Raw genomic sequence first — 18,077 nt, 5'->3', positions numbered from 1 at the left:
TCCGTTTCTGTAGCTTTCTTCACACGTGACACAGCTGTGCAGCGTCACTGAGCGAGATGGGGCACAGTTGGAGGTGAAAACGGTACCGTCTTGGACCCGCCTCCTGGCATCCGTGGATGAGCTGTTCCCTCCCTCTGGTGGCTTCATTCCTCCCTCCAGTTCTTGGTAGACGCACAGGAGTGATGATGGCGACCCTCAGCTGGACTCTGATGTTGCTGTGTGTCACTCTGCTGGACGCAGGTAAATGGAGATGACTCCCCTGGTTTCCTTTCCAATCGCAGCCTCATCATACCTTGTCATTTCACAGCTCGGGATCGAAGCCAATGCTCGCCGCCCCCGCTGTCCACGCAGACCGAGCTCTCACAGAAACGCAAGTTCCGTGACGGCGAGAAGGTCAGCTACTGGTGCGCGCACGGCAACAGTGCGACCCGAAGAAAGGGCTGGCTGCAATGCACGAACGGAAAGTGGAGAAAGCTGACTTCGAACTGCCACGGTAAGTTCTGACCCCGCAAGTGTTGACCGTCTGAAGTGAGGTGTGTTGTTTGTGCTGGACACGGGCGGTGATGGAGGGCCCCCTGGTGGCGCGTGTCCGTCAGAACTCAGCGAATTTAAAGGGGTTACGTCAAACTCGGACTCACTGAACTTGGTGATGGTTCATCTTTGACACCAGGATGATCCAACATGGATGTTGTAGTGGTGACGTCACGTGTCAGCATCAGAACCCGTCACTGTCCTGGTTGTTGTTGGGGCCACTTGCTGCCTGTATGAGAGAGAGTTTGAGGTGCTCACTCATCCAGAGACACGCTTCTCACGTCAGTCGAGTGCGAGTGAGAACCTGTGTCCTAATGTTGAACACCAGGAGGTAGACCAGGAAGAAAGGGAGGGAGGGAGGAAGGAGAGGAGAGGAAAGGAAGGGAGGAAAGAGAGTCACAGGTGAGGAAGAAGGGTAAGGGATGTTGAGAAAGGAGAGAAGGAAAGGAAAGGATGGAGGGAGGGAGGAGAGGGAAGGAAAGGGTAACAGGACAGAGAGGAGAGGAGGAAGTAGGGTCAGGGATGTTGAGAAAGGAGAGAAAGGAAGGAAAGGAAGGATGGAGGGAGGGGAGGGGAGGGGAGGGGAGGGGAGGGGAGGAGAGGAGAGGAGAGGAGAGGAGAGGAGAGGAGAGGAGAGGAGAGGAGAGGAGAGGAGAGGAGAGGAGAGGAGAGGAGAGGAGAGGAGAGGAGAGGAGAGGAAAGGGTAACAGGAGAGAAAGGAGAGGAGAGGAAGAAGAAGGGTCAGGGATGTTGGGAAAGGAGAGAAGGAAAGGAAAGGAAGGGTGGAGGGAGGGGAGGGGAGGAGAGGGAAGGAAAGGGTAACAGGAGAGAAAGGAGAGGAGGGGAGGAAGAAGGGTAAGCGATGTTGGGAAAGGAGAGAAAACATGGAAAGGAAAGGAAGGGTGGAAGAAGGAGAGGAAAGAAAAAGGAGAACAAAGAAGATAATGGGAGGAAGGGAAAGAGAGGGCAGAAGGGAAGGAGGCAATTGTGTGTTTAAGTAAATGAACATTGTTGTTTCATTTTATAATCTACTGACAAGATCTCTTCCAAATTCCACATAAAATATTATCATTTAGAGTACTAATTTGCAGAAAATGACAAATGGTCAAAAAAACAAAAGGTAAATAAAATAAAAACATCACAACACTCATGTTTTAACTGAGCAAGAGTTCAGGAATCAACATTTGTTTGAAGCACAGCTTTCGTGCGTCTTGACCTGCTCTCCACCATTGTCTGAGAGTGTTGTTGTGAGACTTTGTTCCTCTCCTGGTGCAAGAGTTCAAGTAGCTCAGGTAGCGTAGGTTTTCAATGGGGTTCATTTCCGGAGATAGGGCTCCAGGCTATATATATATATATATATATATATATATATATATTCACACAGACACACACCTTGTATCCATCAACTCATGTTGTTCTCGCTCCCTCAGAGGCACACACCTCCTGCTCTCCCCCAAAAGTCACAAACTCCGTGAAGAGCGAAGGGTCCCTGACCGTGTACCAGGTGGGGCAGAGTGCCATCATCACCTGCAGTCCAGGGTTCCAGCTGGACGGACCTAAGAAGATCACGTGTAACCGAAGCGGCCAATGGCAGCCCCAACCCCCTCGGTGTCGCCTCTCCCCCACCACTGACAAGCACCAAGCCGCCAAAGAGGGTGAGTCTGAGATTCAAACCCTCGTCCCTCCGACTCTCACGCTCCCACCTGCCGTCCAGGCGGCTGCGCTGCTCCCAGGGACGTCCACGATCCCAACATCCACATCGCAGAGCGCCACGCGAACCGGGAGACTTTTGACCACAATGAAAGAGTTCAGTTTGTGTGCGGCGTTGGATACACTTCAGCAGGGGGCAGCAGATTCCGCTGGTGTGTGGACGGCAAGTGGACTCCTCTGCTGCTTCAGTGCGAACGTAAGACCAAATCGCATTCATGCTGGACTGGAGCAGATCATAGATGTTGTCCTGCCTCCTGACCGCTCCCTTCCATGTTGCAGGTCAGCTGTGCGGCTCTGCCGGAGAGATTCTATACGGCCAATTCGCCTACACTGGGGTCCAGTTCGGGGACACGGCCACGGCCTCCTGTGACGAAGGGTGATACCAGCCTGTCGGCGAGGTGACTGAAGCCTCAACCTCTTGTCCTCCAACAGGTACAGGCTGGTGGGACAGGCGACCAGGCGCTGCCTGAACTTCGGCTGGGACGGACGAGTTCCCGTCTGTGAAGGTGCGCATGACCTTTGACCCCCACCTGGCTGTTTATTTGAAGTGCATGATGTTTCAGCGGTGCAGTGTGACAAGCCTCCAGTGGTGGCCAACGCAGAGCACGACGGTGCTCCGGAGCCTCCGTACATGTACAGGACCGTGGTGCGGTATCACTGCAGTGTGGGCGTCATAGTCGGGTCGAGGGACGTCTGGTGCACTAAAGATGGCACTTGGAGCAGCACGCCTCAGTGCACAGGTAAAAATACTTTACCGCGCGTCATGACACTTGTCCACTCACCTGCTGAGCCCTTGCCACCCTCCTGCTGCCTCGCGAGACTCCTCCAGCTCACTTCCATCACACAGCGTTCCCCTCTCAGTGGGCTGCTAGAGGGAGCGCTGGTATTTGAATCCACACTTGACACAATCACCAGTGTCTGAGCCACTGCTCTACCCACTCCACCAAGTCACTGTCACATCCACACAGTTCGTTTCTCATATTTCTCCAGCTCATTCACACCCAACACTGAAAAAGATGTGGTGTGTGACACTTAAAGGCCAAATGGGCCTTGAACCCCCATCAGTCTGAGCCTGTTGCCTTCCACCCTGGCTCCTCTGCCTCTGCACCAAGAGCACCAGACAGCTTGACCTGACACATTCATCCTCCACATGGAGGAGCAGCACTTGAAAACAGCCAAGACAAGACACTTGGTCCAAGAACCAGCTCCATTCCCAAGATGCACCAAGGTGCTGAGCTGGTGACAGAAGCAGCTCTGCACAGCTGCCACACAACCTTCTACCGAGCACAGCAACTCATAGAAAAGGACCCACCTCCAAAGAACTCCTGCCAGAGCACAGCACCAGCTGATGGTTTCCACAATCAAAGCTTTCATGTGGAGGAGCATCATGTCAGCTCATGCATGAGACACACTCTCTCTCCATCACACACACATGGATACAGCAGAATGATGCTCTGTGCAAATGACAGACACAAAACCAACAAAGGATTTGTGAAAGAACAAATTAAAACCATCATTCTTCAGTGACATCACAATCCCCAGATCTGAACAGCCTGAGGCCTCCCACGTCTGGGCTCCTCATGATACATACATGCGAGTGTATATACTCTGTGTGTATATATATATATAGCGTGTTTAGGATCATTGTCTTGCTGGCACGTCCAGTTGTGGCCAAGCTGGAGTTTCACTGCGGATGCCTTCACATTTTCATCAAGTATCCTGATGTAATCCTCCTTTTTCATGGTTCCTTTGGACCTTGACGTGACTCCCTGTGCCAGTGGAGGAGAAACATCCCCATAACATTATGCTTCCACCACCATACTTGACAGTAGGCACAGTGTTCTTTGGCCTACAGGCTTCTCCTTTCTTCCTCCAGACATACTGAGCATCCATATGGCCCAATAACTACAACTTTGTCTCATCAGAAAAGATAAGATCAGATATCAGATAGTTAACCAAAAGCTGGGATCTTGCTTCAGATGGCGTCTACAAAAGGCCAGGCGAGCTGACAGATGTTTCTTACTGAGCAGCGGTGTCTTCCGAGGTTTACGTCCATGGAGACCTCCTCCATGCAAGACTCGCTCAATGGTGGACTGTGACACCTCTGTCCCTGCCTGGTCAAGTGTTTCCATGAGGGCCTTGGTTGCCATCTGTGGGTCGGTGTTGACCTCTCGGCAGATTTTCCTCGCAAGTTTGGGGGACACCTTACGCTTCTGTCCACGGCCACCGAGGTTTTTAAGGGTGTTGAACCTCTTGTACTTGTTGATGATGCTCTGGAAACAGATCATACTGCTTGGAAATAGTCTTGTAACCTTTTCCTTCACTGTGGCTACAAACAAGACGCTGATGCAGGTCCTCGCTGAGCTGCTCCTTCTTGACCATGATGACCAGAAATGAAGAATGACCTGAACACTTTCCCCCTATTTATAGTGTTCTGGAAAGATGTCTTTTTACACTTTAACATTTGGCCAACAATGTTTACTTCATTGTGACATCTTGAAGTCAGTACTCGACAAAAAATACCACATTTGGCACATTTTTGTTGAAAGATTGTCAGGGGTATGAATCATTTTGAACATGCCATTTTTTGGGACGCCAGAAATAGAATACCCCAGAAATAAATAAATATATTTTTGTCATTCTGTCAATTGTTGGCCACATATAACTGACACACACATTTGAAAAAAATCATTCATTTCATCACAAAATAAAAAAATCACAAGAATTAGCAAGGGTGTGAATAATTTTGAGGACGAGTGTATATATATATATATATATATATATATATATATATATATATATATATATATATATACACAGACACACACCTTGTATCCATCAACTCATGTTGTTCTCGCTCCCTCAGAGGCACACACCTCCTGCTCTCCCCCAAAAGTCACAAACTCCGTGAAGAGCGAAGGGTCCCTGACCGTGTACCAGGTGGGGCAGAGTGCCATCATCACCTGCAGTCCAGGGTTCCAGCTGGACGGACCTAAGAAGATCACGTGTAACCGAAGCGGCCAATGGCAGCCCCAACCCCCTCGGTGTCGCCTCTCCCCCACCACTGACAAGCACCAAGCCGCCAAAGAGGGTGAGTCTGAGATTCAAACCCTCGTCCCTCCGACTCTCACGCTCCCACCTGCCGTCCAGGCGGCTGCGCTGCTCCCAGGGACGTCCACGATCCCAACATCCACATCGCAGAGCGCCACGCGAACCGGGAGACTTTTGACCACAATGAAAGAGTTCAGTTTGTGTGCGGCGTCGGATACGCTTCAGCAGGGGGCAGCAGATTCCGCTGGTGTGTGGACGGCAAGTGGACTCCTTTGCTGCTTCAGTGCGAACGTAAGACCAAATCGCATTCATGCTGGACTGGAGCAGATCATAGATGTTGTCCTGCCTCGTGACCGCTCCCTTCCATGTTGCAGGTCGGCTGTGCGGCTCTGCCGGAGAGATTCTATACGGCCAATTCGCCTACACTGGGGTCCAGTTCGGGGACACGGCCACGGCCTCCTGCGACGAAGGGTGATACCAGCCTGTCGGCGAGGTGACTGAAGCCTCAACCTCTTGTCCTCCAACAGGTACAGGCTGGTGGGACAGGCGACCAGGCGCTGCCTGAACTTCGGCTGGGACGGACGAGTTCCCGTCTGTGAAGGTGCGCATGACCTTTGACCCCCACCTGGCTGTTTATTTGAAGTGCATGATGTTTCAGCGGTGCAGTGTGACAAGCCTCCAGTGGTGGCCAACGCAGAGCACGACGGTGCTCCGGAGCCTCCGTACATGTACAGGACCGTGGTGCGGTATCACTGCAGTGTGGGCGTCATAGTCGGGTCGAGGGACGTCTGGTGCACTAAAGATGGCACTTGGAGCAGCACGCCTCAGTGTGAAGGTACCTTTCATGACACATCCAGTTGCTGGCTTCAAGTGACTTGGTTATCCCCGCAGAAAGATCGTGCCATGGTCCCAAATGTTGGCGCAGGTTCCAGTAGCTTCCGGAGGAAGACACGTTGCCATGGAAACTCACAGAGCACTTGGACTTTCCTGACCATTGTACTGCAGTTCACCTTTCCTATGTTCCAGCACCAAACTCGCTGTCTGCAAGTTGCAAAATACATACTGTTAAAAAAAATGAAAGACAAAAAAAATTTACAACAATTCAAGTGAAAATATCACCAACTCTATGACACATTATAGTCAAGTCTTTATTTAAAAAAATAAATACAACTTCCAAACATGTTCTGAAGCTTCACCTTCTGCTACAACATGAAGGTCGGAGTCGGGTTCTGAAGTGACAACAAGAAGGTCGGGTCTGGTTCTGAGGGACACGGTGCCAAACAACAGAGCAAATCAGAATTGGAACCTTCCAAGTCAGCAAAGATTTTTGATGACTTTAACTTTCATGGCTCCAAACTGGTCCCCGACCTCTGAAGGGGGAGAAAACACTTGGTTACCAGTGAAATCTGTGCAGATTGTTGAGAAAATACTGGATCTTGTGACTCTAAGGTCCTTTGAGGGAGAAAAGTCTGTGGTTTCTTAATGGACTGATGTGTTGTGCGAGATGCCGAGACAAGCACACACCTTCCAGCATCCGCAGGAGCTGAGTGTAGAGAGAATGGTGAGTCACAACACTGCTCCCCCTGCAGGCGAACCATAGGCACAGCAGCGCTCCATCACCAGTCTCATTGGCTGCTCTCCTGGACATACACAGCAGTCCCTCACTCATTTGCTACATTTGTCATGAAACTTTATATTAAAAAAAAAAAAAGCCAGCAGTCAGATACCAAGTCAGCAGAGAGCCAGTCAGTTTATTCAAACAAGACAGTTGTTCCTTCATGGCCGTCGCTCCACAGCAGCTGAGGATCCTGACCAGAGCCTCCAGCAGAACCACAACTGTCCAGCTGCAATGGAGAATGAGAATGAAGCTGAGAGATGGAGCCATAAAGTCTGAGGAGAAGAACGGCACCTTTTCTAACTGCAGTGGTGAGGAACACACCACCGTGAAGGAAGCAGGACTTTCTTCCTTCACCACCAGGCTTCAGTGAGTCTCAGCTGAGTTTGACCCAGGCTTTTGTGATGTTCATGTCACTCGCTTCTCTGCATACTCTCAGATCCCAAACTGTGAAGGTCAGACTGGTCACGGTTTCAGACGGATCACATCAGCAAAAGCTGAAACTTCAGAGAGAGTCAGAGCAGAAGATTTCCAGAGGCTTCAGGGGCCACGTGAGCAGCACAGCTGGACCATGACACTGCTGGTGTTTGCTACAGTGAGAGAGGAACATGTGGAGCAGCCACTGGTCCTCATGAGGACATGCTTTCATGGAAACACTGACAGATCAAAGTCTGAGCAATACAGAGAGATTTACTACCTAGAGGAGGAGTACGTACTTCCAGAGCTGCGAGGGAAGGGTTTACTGCAAGCTAACATGGTCCATGTCAGAGGACCATGGATGTCACTGTGTTTCCCAAGTTATTTTGACAAATCATAATCCCTGTTCTTGTTCCAGGTAACGTCTGACTCTGAGTCTTTCTCCTCCGCTGCACTGAACAACCTCCAAGACGGACGAGGAGCTTGAGATGGTCCCTTCCTTCAGTGGAGGAGCAGCCCAACTCTCCTGTAAGCAAGGGATAAAAGCGTAAAAATAAAGTGGGGATGTCACAAAAATAGTGAAAGAGAAGGGTGAAGAGGAGACAAGAATAAAGAATCCTCAGTAACATGAACAATGCAATGTCGTCGCCAACTAACTTCGCATACATACCTTTTTTTTTTACTTTCAATAATAACTTTTTATTTATTTCCTGCGTGTTGCAGGATCCCAAAGACTATTTGTTTCAAGGAAGAAAGTAAAAAAAAAGAGGGAAAATGAGAAACCAAAAGACAAAGGATTCTTTATTCTTGTCTCCTCTTTCACTATTTTTGTGACATTTTCCTGACTTTATTATACACTTTTATCCCTTGCTTAGTCCCACCCCTCTCTCTTTCAAAACTCCAATGGAGGATGGAAGTATTTGTCATAAGCCCTTATAGCACCCAGCTGAACCCCGAGGTGGGGACACGGCCCCCACCCCGACCTGCACCCAGGACGGCCGATCCAGATCACCGGGGGAGCGTGGGATTCGAACTCGGTACCAATCGAGGCGTACGAGCACTGCTGCATTGCCTGCTGAGGACTCGGTTGAAGCCACCACTACACCAGCTCACCTTCACACCTCACGCTGGGCTGCCAGCACATTTCTCTCCAACAACTGCACCTGGAAAACTTCACTGAGACATGAGTGGGATTTGAACCCAGGAGGTTTCTGCTTGCCTGACCTTTATGTGTTCATCCAGATTTCCACATTATGGTTTGTCCTGCACATTCAGTCAACCAAAACCACTCACTGGATTAACCTCGTCTTGTGGTCAACATGTAGAATTGCACAGAACCGATGGTCTTGTGGTCAACATGTAGAATTGCAGAGAACCGACGCCATCGTCTGCTGGCAGCGACACTCAGGTGATTCAGATGTAGCTTTGATGAGAATGAGGGTTTCTATTCTCAAGTGATGCTGACTGAGCGCTGTACATTTCATCTGTGATTCAGTGAAGTCATGGAGACCAACACGTCTCACTCTCTTTTCCAAGGTCGACCTGGAGTGTCAGGAGTCACCAAGGACGGGCGTGACAGGGGTCCAGCCCGGCAGGACGGAGACGGCTCTGACACACGCGGCTTTTATTGTTTCAACATGTGAGTCTTAAGGTTAAGTCAACAAAATAAAACTTGTACATGGAAGATTCAGAGTGTAAAATACCTCTGAAACTCTTCCACCAGCATCAACACCTGTGCTCTCGGTGCTGTAACTATTAAATACTATTTATTATTTTTGGTGACTGTTGTATGTACGGTAAGATGATACAGCGACATGTTGTAAGAAGGAACAAATAAAGCCACTTTTCAGGAAAACGTCCCTCTTTTCTCCAGCTGTGAACAACATTCCAACACAGGTCCAAGTTCATCCAACTGCCATGTTTACTGATGACCACTAGGGGGAGTCACACGCACCAATTCATGCACGCGTGAGTTGAGGGTCGATTTGAGCAGCTCACTAAACTCATACAAGGAACAAATACGTTTAAAGGACAGAGATATTAATGAACTGAAAACTGACTCAAGAAACGTTTGACAATTGATCAGAACAAAATCTCAACAAAGTGAATGTGCTTCGATTGAAAGCCGAGTGATCGGCGGCAGGAGGAACAAGGCTGAGTGTCGCTCACAGCGTGGATCGCTCAGTGGGGTCCACACTCTCATCGAAGATCGTCTCAAACTCCTGCGGAAGCAAAGTGTTTCACTTCAGACGGCTTCATCACATGCACTTCCGCTGCACACCACTGGAGGTCAGTGCTGAGATGCACAAAGCTCGCGCACCTTTCTGAGCGCGTCTCCGTAGGTGTCTTGCAGGTGCTCCAGGTAAGCTGTGGTCCACTTCAGAGTCGTGGCTTTGTCGGAAAACTTGGTACAGAACGGCACCAGGAGATTGAGTTTGTCGCAACATGAACGGATGATCACCCTGCACGGAACACAGACTCACATTCAGCAGACGAATGAACCCAACATGGTCAGTCAGTTGGAAAACGTCTCGCTCTTTTGATGCCAGTTGGAAACATTTCGGCACAAATGGTCAACAAACAGCAGCAGCACCATGTGACCTCTCACCTGCGCTGCCTCTCCTTCTTGTTGTGTCTCTCCTTCCGAAGACTCAGCCCAGTCGTCTGAGGGCCAGGATGAACACAACAACCTTGATCTGCTGAAGAGAGCGCCAAGTCACTTGTTGCTAATATTGGATACATTCAAACACTGTTGATGTAAAACATCACCTTTGTTTGCTGTGAGCTTCTTGTTGCTGTCTTTTAAAGCTTGACTCTGGGGACGGAGGCGAGCGGCGAGACGCAGACGACGCTTGTGAACAGGGTCCATGTTCTTTCAAAACAAACAAACTGCTCAGTGGTAGTTTGGCATCAATGGTCCAGTGGCGACCAGGCCCACCTCCTGCGTGGCTCCACGTGCCTCCCTCTGACCGCCGTCTGCGTTGGAGGTGGAGAAGTGACCTGCTTCAGGGAGCGACGGAGGAGCGGCTGAAGAGAGGAGCGGCCGTGGCTGGCGGGGGGCAACTTCCTCTGTGAAGGGCTGAAGGTCCATGTCACCAGGCTCCCTGGTCTCCACTGAGCAGGACTGGCTCACCACCACCAGCTCCTGATCAGGTGCATCAAACTGACCTTGGTGGAACAGAGCTTCGATCATATCGGACAGTTGACTCATGGCTTCCTGGGAAACACAGGTGACATCCGGTTACTTTACATCCCTGACTCACAACAAACCCGCGACCTAATTCAACTGACAAGGCGGTGGATGTGACGCCAAGATCAGTCACGCGTTTAAATCCAGGCTGATCTGAAGTGAATAAGCGTCACATGAGCAACTATCGAGACAAGAAATGTTCGGACCTCGGTTAGCAACTGAAGCTAACGAGCCTCGCTGTCGACAGCAGCTCCAGAAAACTGAACACGTCGACTGAGTTCCTTCTCCACTTCTGCCTTTAGTGACGTGAGTTCGAGTTGAAGAAACAGTTTCCTAAAGTTATTCTCAAGTGATGGTGACTTTTATATGTTGACATGACGACATTTATATGTTTTTAATGTATTTAGTTCTACTGAATGAATCTACTGAAAAAACAGAGCGCTCGTTTTATATTTTAAATCATTTTAATAAATTATATTCTCCATAACCTCCGAAACGATACTTCTTTATATTGTTCCAACATTGTCAACGTCAGCGTTAAATTCGTCAGACGAAGCGAAACACGATCGTCAACGCGCAATTTTCTCATGACGATGACGAGGAGACGCCATCGTTGTAACAAAACTGAGTGAATGTGCGTGACAGTTGACGAATAAAAACAAGTCTAAAATGTTCTGCAAGAACTAAAAACCAAAGAAAACAGCCTCCACCTTCTGGTTTACCTCACAAGAAGAAGGTGACCACGTTAATCCCGGCAGGATGCTCCAGTCAGTCGTCCTCTTGCAGCGCCCCCTGTGGCTACAAACAGAACTGCATGCAGGACGATCACCGCGAGCGCTGGTCACGCGTGTTTATATGTAACTCAATGACGGGAACGCGTCCGTTGCTCGCGGAACTAAAGTGGCGCATCCAGCCGGACAACTGAAGAGACGGAGCGGATGAGGACAGCTGCAAGACTGGAGCGAGGCTTGTGTCTCATGGTTAAAAACTCTCATCACCAAATCAATAGATGTCACTGCTTTAGTAAATGAGGAAAAACGCTGCTCTTGAGTCTTTCCACTGGAGTCAAAAGGCACAAATGTGATCACGTCTCAGGTTCAGTTTCTTCATGGCCGTCGCTCCACAGCAGCTGAGGATCCTGACCAGAGCCTCCAGCAGAACCACAACTGTCCAGCTGCAATGGAGAAACCAGAGGAATGAGAGATGGAGCCATAAAGTCTGTCAAACTCAAGATACCAAGTAGAAGCAGCACTGTACCATCAGAAGGGCAGCAGCAGGGTTCAGTCTTGAATTTGGTCCATGACTCGGGCACGACGCAGGGAAACGGGTCGACGTGTTCCGCGAGTGTCAGGAGAAGAACGGCACCTTTTCTAACTTCAGAGGAACACACCACCCTGAAGGAAGCAGTACTTTCTTCCTTCACCACCAGGCTTCAGTGAGTCTCAGCTGAGTTTGACCCGGGCTTTTGTGATGTTCATGTGCTTCTCTGCACTGAGGCTTGGCATCAGAGAGCTCAAAACAGCCATAGTTTTGAGCTCTCAGATCCCAAACTGTGAAGGTCAGACTGGTCACGGTTTCAGACGGATCACGTCAGCAAAAGCAGAAACTTCAGAGAGAGTCAGAGCAGAAGATTTCCAGAGGCTTCAGGGGCCACTTGAGCAGCACAGCTGGACCATGACACTGCTGGTGTTTGCTACAGTGAGAGAGGAACATGTGGAGCAGCCACTGGTCCTCATGAGGACATGCTTTCATGGAAACACTGACAGATCAAAGACTGAGCAATACAGAGAGATTTACTACCTAGAGGAGGAGTACGTACTTCCAGAGCTGCGAGGGAAGTACACACTTCCACACAGCTCTTGCAGTACAGATGCTACAGAGGAGTCAGTGAACATGCTGCGTCATGACAGATACCACTGGAATGTATGATATGAGAGTGTGGACAGATGTGATGTTACCAACTTTACATGGAGTTCTGCAACATGAGTCAGAAGGGAAGTCTGGGTGAGTCGTGAGTCAGGTCAGCATGAGTCAGCGAGTCACAGAGAACTGCAGGACAAACAGCAAGTTCCAGACATGAACTTTGGTGGACAAAGGTTTCTCTTCAGAGAGATGTTGGAGGAGATGCACCATGAGGGTGTTGGTACCAGCTGGAGTTAGAAACCAGTGTTTACAGCAGCAGCAGATGATGATGATTGAGCCTCTGATGAGGACTTTGCTTTGAAGGGAAAAATGAAAGTAGAGTCTGAGGTATGAGGTCATGTGACCTGAGCTACAGCACAAGAGCAAATACAGCAGCAGGAACAGCACCATGACAGAGTGAAGATGAGAGTGGAGCTTATGAACTCAGTACAAATCAAACCCCCCCTCACACAACTTCAAAGGTCCAACATCCATGTGGCCATGATTCACCTGAAGGCATCGCAAATGTCACGCGAAAACCGTTGGAAAAGTCAGAGTTATGGGTGTCATGTGACATCACGTTTTTGAGAGACCGTTTCAAAACAATCCAACCTTTGGAGGACAAACTTTAGAAAGAAAGAGAAGCAGAGTTTCTTTGGTTTTCAACCTCAGAGTTGCTTGTTTACAGTCCACAAACTCCTCTGAAGTGAAGTGAAAGCAGCAGAGTCCACCTGGCACAACAGTCACCAAGACACCACTTTATTCAGCATCAACATGACGTGAGAACAAAGGTGAGTCAAACATGATGCCAGTCACCTCTTGAGACTCAAGGTTTCACGTCCTCAGATGTCAACTACCATGTTGGCAACTGTGGAAGAACATGGCGTCAACATGACAGCACACACCAGTGCTGGGCTCCTCTCCACAAACAACATGGATCTAGTTGAATGGAAAGTACCTCTGTGAAAGACACCAGCATGAACATGCTGTGGACTGAGCACTTTTCATGGATGCATGAACTTACAGGAGAGTTGGGCTGCTCCTCCACTGAAGGAAGGGACCACCTCAAGCTCCTCGTCCCTCTTGGAGGTTGTTCAGTGCAGCTGAGGAGAAAGACTCAGAGTCAGACGTTACCTGGAACAAGAACAGGGATTATGATTTGTCAAAATAACTTGGGAAACACAGTGACATCCGTGGTCCTCTGACATGGACCATGTTGGCTTGCAGTAAACCTCTTCACCAGTTGGACCTCCAGGGGTGCAGAGGACCTTCAACCTCAAACAGGAAGTCACTGCAGCAGGTCCACCAACAGCTCAGATTCCTATGTACAAAGAAGTGACTGGGAGGTCGGTGAAGAGCCCAGGTGAGCTGCTCTGAGGAGGGCGGGTCCATCTGAAGAGACGAAACAGAAGGTTCATCAGTAACTTGAGAGTGATGTCTCAGCAAATAAGCACCAGAACATTCCTGCATGATCAGTTTCACACATCACAGGCCCCCAGGAATACAGGGGCCACAGGGTCACCAGGCACTCTAGGAAGCCTCAGAGTCCTCAGGAGGACTACAACCTCCAATGCTGAGCTTCAGGACCAAGACAGTTGGTTGGAAACACCAGTCGCCCCTCACTGAAAAGTGCTGAGTCACCAACTACTGTGCTGCAGCCAGATTTGACGCCATTTGTGTGCAGGGGCCTTCTGAGTGCAGCTACCTGGAACAAGAGGAAGCAAGTGAGCAGCAGCATGGTCTCACACCAACAAAGGTCTGGGTCTTCTGAGGATGTCAAAGAGCCCAAAATCCAAAAGGAAACACTTGAAATGGCAAAGCGACGTCTCACCCTCCAGCTGCTGCAGGGTTTCTTCTCCTGAGGAAACACTTCCACACAACTCACATGCATCTCTTCCACATGACCATGAAACATCTTGCAGACACTGCTGCGTCATGTCAGTGACCTGAACCACAGACAGTGGCACCGTGCGTGAGAAGACGTCATCACCCAGTGTCAGTGAGACCAAGGCAAACACAGCTCACACACAGCCGCAACAACAACACGTTTGACCTGAACAACAACAACAAAGGTCAGCTCCCGGAGACAAAGCGCCTCTTCTTCTGGGCTGACAAACGGCCTCACCTGTCGTTCACCTCATCCACCTGTTCACCAAGCTGCTCATCAGCGGACTAGTTCACCTGGCGCTCGGGGGCGGGGCCAGTTGGCCAGCCATTCACCGATAAGGAGGCGGGCTGAGTACGGTGGCCGAGAGGTGCAAAACACAAAACAATTAACAGGAAACACCACACCATTAACGGCACACTGATTGTTTAAACTGTTAAACTATTAGTTTAGAGATTGGTTATCGAATGACGTCATTGTTGGCGTTCTTTGGTATGTTAGTTATCAGTAACATACAATTGTGTGTTGCGTTGACCATTACGGTTACGACGAAAAAGTAAGTTTTATTTACAGTAGTTTTCACTCTAAATGTTTCTCAAATTGTTTTTTTTTTTACCTTGACCGGTCCGGACTAAGCCTTGAAAGTATCAAAAGCCTTTCGGTTTTTATTGCATTGCACCGTTATATTACCGTTTGTGTACCACACGAGGGCAGTGTTTGATAAGTTACCCTTCGTCGGTCTAATAAGCATGAAGAAAAAAAAACACCCATCAACCCATTAACACTTTACTTTTACTTTTGAATGCGCCCGTAAGCTGCCATCTTATCGACTGAATAAATGCGAGCCACCAATAAATGCTGTCATAAATATATGCATGAATGCACATTCCACTTCCGGTTTACTTCCGTGTTTGCCGCCGTTGTCTCCTCAACTGCCGAAATGAGGATCGTGACCTGGAATATCAACGGAATTCGAACATTTGGAGGCGGGATAAAGGAAGCCCTAGATTCCTTAGGTGCTGATATTGTTTGTGTTCAAGAGACCAAAGTGACCAGTAAGTGATGACACAAACACTGGCTGATCACGTGCAGCAAATCCAACTTCATAAACCCCGAATGTTTCTTTCGCTCACGCTTAGAAACACATATATGCGCGGTATTGGTGCATTCCTCACGTCCCAATCCCTGTTGGATTTTTAAAAAATACTTTTCTAAACTGGAGATCAGTCATCAATTCGTCAAATCAATCATTATTTGCTTTTGATTTAAAGATAAACTGAAGGTTATTCGCGTGATCAAACCAGCAGATACGGTCCAACTTGCTCATGATGTGCCAGGAACTATTGCGTGTGATGTGTGTGGTCAGCATCTTCATGTTCATGCCTGGACCACAGGAGACCTGCTGACTGAAAGGACTGCGATCGTGGACGGCTACACCTCTTACTTCAGTTTCAGCCGAGGGCGGAGCGGTTATTCAGGTACACTGCCGCACCAGTCCTCTGTGGAAGCCACTGGATTTTTTTTTAGTTGTTTCTTTTCTTTTGATTTCACCCAGGCGTTGCCACGTACTGCAAGAATGCTGCGACACCCTTTGCTGCTGAGGAGGGTCTGTCAGGTCTGCTGAGCAGCCAGAAAGGAGCTGTCCAGTGCTACGGCGACCAGTCCGGCTTCACAACTGAGGAGCTCCAGCTTCTGGACAACGAAGGCAGAGCTGTGATCACTCAGCACAGAATCAAGTCAGCTCAAATTAAAACCAAATATTTGTCTTCTACTGTCAGACCACTTTACTGCTGACTCTGCAGGTGCAGGGACCAAACCCGAGCTCTGACTGTGATCAACGTGTACTTCCCCCGAGCGGACCCCGACAAGCCCGAGAGAAAGCAGTTCAAGCTGAACTTTTATAAGCTGCTCCAGTTGCGCGCGGAGGCCTTGTTGCAAGGCGGCAGGTGGGAACTGAGTTTTCTACTTTCACCGGTGATACTTTTGCAGTTGACTGAACCAAACATCCTTTTACAGCAGCGTGATCATCTTGGGGGATGTCAACACTTCTCATCGGCAGATTGATCACTGCGACCACAGCGATGCTGTGAGTTATCAACAACAACGTCACTGACTTCACACCTTTCATTCCTGTTTTCTCTCCTCCTCAGGAGAACTTCGAGGACAACCCTGGCAGAAGATGGCTGAGTAACTTCTTAACCAGCCAGGAAGACTCTGACCAGGCGCCGGAGGATGCAGGGAAGTTCATCGACACATTTCGCCTGTTCCACCCGACTCGCACAGGCGCCTTCACGTGCTGGTCCACCCTCACCGGGGCGCGGCAGACCAACTATGGCACCCGCATCGATTATATACTGGCTGACCGCTGCCTCGCAAAGCAAGAGTTTGTGGCGGCCGACATCATGCCGGAGGTGGAAGGGTCTGATCACTGCCCTGTGTGGGGGGAACTGAGTTGCGCCCTCCTGTCCAACTCCAAGCCTCCTCCTCTCGCCACTTGCTACCTGCCGGAATTTGCTGGCAGGCAGCAGAAACTCTCCCGCTTCCTTGTCCGGGTCGAGCAGAGATCGCTTCCATGCAAGCAGGAGGAGGCGTTGCCTGGGTCTCAAGAGGAGGAGGAGCAGAGGGAGAACTTAAAATCCTTCCGTGCTGGGATCGAGGGTCGAAAGCGTTTGTCGCAAGCAGAATCTGCTCAGTCAAAGGCGAAAAAGACAAAAACAACAGCTTCTTCAAAACCAAAAGGGAGTCTTCTGTCCTTTTTCAAACCCAAACTCACAGATGCAACGTTGCCAAACCATGAGGCTTCAATAGTGACATCAGCATCTGTGAAAGGTGAGACAGATGTGAGCAGCAAAAGGGTCAAGGACTCAAGCGAGGAGTCGAAACTCCAAACTGATCCTCGGTCACCTGCTGGACACTCAAAGAAAGGAGCCTCCATGGACTTCTGGAAGTCGGTGCTTCACGGCCCGCCCCCACCACCCAGCTGTAAGGCTCACGGAGAGCCTTGTGTGCTGCGGACGGTGAAGAAGGAGGGGCCAAACCTGGGCAAACAGTTTTTCGTTTGCGCACGTCCTCAGGGTCACGCTTCCAACCCGGAGGCTCGCTGTAACTACTTTGCCTGGGTGGAAAAGGGCCGCTCATAAGCAAAAGTTTTTTTTAAATCTTGTGGAGAAAAATCCAAAAACACTTATTTTAATAAAGTATATTTTCTGTTCCTGTGCAGTCGTTCATTGTGCACGTTTTAGTAGCACAAAGTCTGTCGAGTAAAATTTTAGGAATTAATTTTCCAATTAAATGTTTCTACATTTTCACTCAACATTTTCAGGTTGGATGGCATTGTGCACCCTTGAAAGTACATCATAACAACAACAACAAATCAAAGAACAAGAGTGTCATGTTGCTATCAGACATCATTTTTCAAATATTGTATAACACAAATAAATGTATAATTAATTATTCAATGTATTTGGTTGGAATATAATGAAGTATTTGTTGGAGTTAGAAAAATATGGGTTATTATTATTTAATAATAAAATTATACGAAACAACACACTGATGTACAACTAAAAACAATCATATGTTTTTAAGAAAAAAAAAACATGGCTTTTTCGTTGCTGGGATTTGAACCAGCAACTTTCTATCTGATGCTAGTGTTTTGTGGATATTTTACTTACGTTGTTATTACTTATCTTCCAAGACACAGGGTCACTGGCAACCTCTAAGGGCCTGTAAATGAGAGCATTATGAGGGAAACCCACCCATGTGTGAGTCAGGCATAG

At 48.9% G+C, this 18,077-nt stretch overlaps 3 protein-coding genes across 8 annotated transcripts; 2 read left to right on the top strand and 1 right to left on the bottom strand.

Moving 5' to 3' along the window:
- Positions 1–5: 5 nt before the first annotated feature.
- Positions 6–7,921, top strand: LOC128750041 (complement receptor type 1-like). Its single transcript, XM_053850170.1, has 13 exons — positions 6–240; positions 308–493; positions 1,962–2,186; positions 2,246–2,437; positions 2,521–2,617; positions 2,674–2,747; positions 2,805–2,981; positions 5,108–5,332; positions 5,392–5,583; positions 5,667–5,763; positions 5,820–5,893; positions 5,951–6,127; positions 6,184–7,921. The coding sequence occupies exons 1-13, from the start codon at positions 117–119 to the stop codon at positions 6,225–6,227; spliced, it is 1,884 nt and encodes a 627-aa protein (XP_053706145.1). The 5' UTR covers positions 6–116; the 3' UTR covers positions 6,228–7,921.
- On the bottom strand, positions 643–11,382 carry LOC128750044 (uncharacterized). 6 transcript variants are annotated; one of them, XM_053850180.1, is made up of 11 exons: positions 10,721–10,812; positions 10,263–10,541; positions 10,094–10,196; positions 9,933–10,023; positions 9,645–9,786; positions 9,494–9,546; positions 7,020–7,136; positions 6,817–6,932; positions 6,489–6,662; positions 6,132–6,333; positions 643–760 (listed from the first exon to the last, which is right to left on the bottom strand). In XM_053850180.1, exons 2-9 carry the CDS (start codon positions 10,533–10,535, stop codon positions 6,607–6,609), a joined length of 951 nt encoding a protein of 316 aa, XP_053706155.1. In that variant the 5' UTR covers positions 10,536–10,541; positions 10,721–10,812; the 3' UTR covers positions 643–760; positions 6,132–6,333; positions 6,489–6,606. The 6 variants fall into 6 exon arrangements, with proteins under 6 accessions (XP_053706155.1, XP_053706156.1, XP_053706152.1 ...); XM_053850181.1 differs by lacking the exon at positions 643–760 and having other exon boundaries at positions 5,903–6,333; XM_053850177.1 differs by lacking the exons at positions 643–760; positions 6,132–6,333; positions 6,489–6,662; positions 10,721–10,812 and adding an exon at positions 11,237–11,382 and having other exon boundaries at positions 6,729–6,932.
- A 3,738-nt stretch (positions 11,383–15,120) lies between these two features.
- Positions 15,121–17,639, top strand: apex2 (APEX nuclease (apurinic/apyrimidinic endonuclease) 2). Its single transcript, XM_053848323.1, has 6 exons — positions 15,121–15,356; positions 15,696–15,779; positions 15,857–16,037; positions 16,104–16,247; positions 16,318–16,387; positions 16,452–17,639. The coding sequence occupies exons 1-6, from the start codon at positions 15,140–15,142 to the stop codon at positions 17,439–17,441; spliced, it is 1,686 nt and encodes a 561-aa protein (XP_053704298.1). The 5' UTR covers positions 15,121–15,139; the 3' UTR covers positions 17,442–17,639.
- Positions 17,640–18,077: the final 438 nt, after the last annotated feature.

The sequence above is a fragment of the Synchiropus splendidus genome, chromosome 18 (assembly GCF_027744825.2).
Source record: "Synchiropus splendidus isolate RoL2022-P1 chromosome 18, RoL_Sspl_1.0, whole genome shotgun sequence".
NCBI lineage: Eukaryota > Metazoa > Chordata > Actinopteri > Syngnathiformes > Callionymidae > Synchiropus > Synchiropus splendidus.
This window is presented reverse-complemented; position numbering and strand designations above follow the sequence as displayed.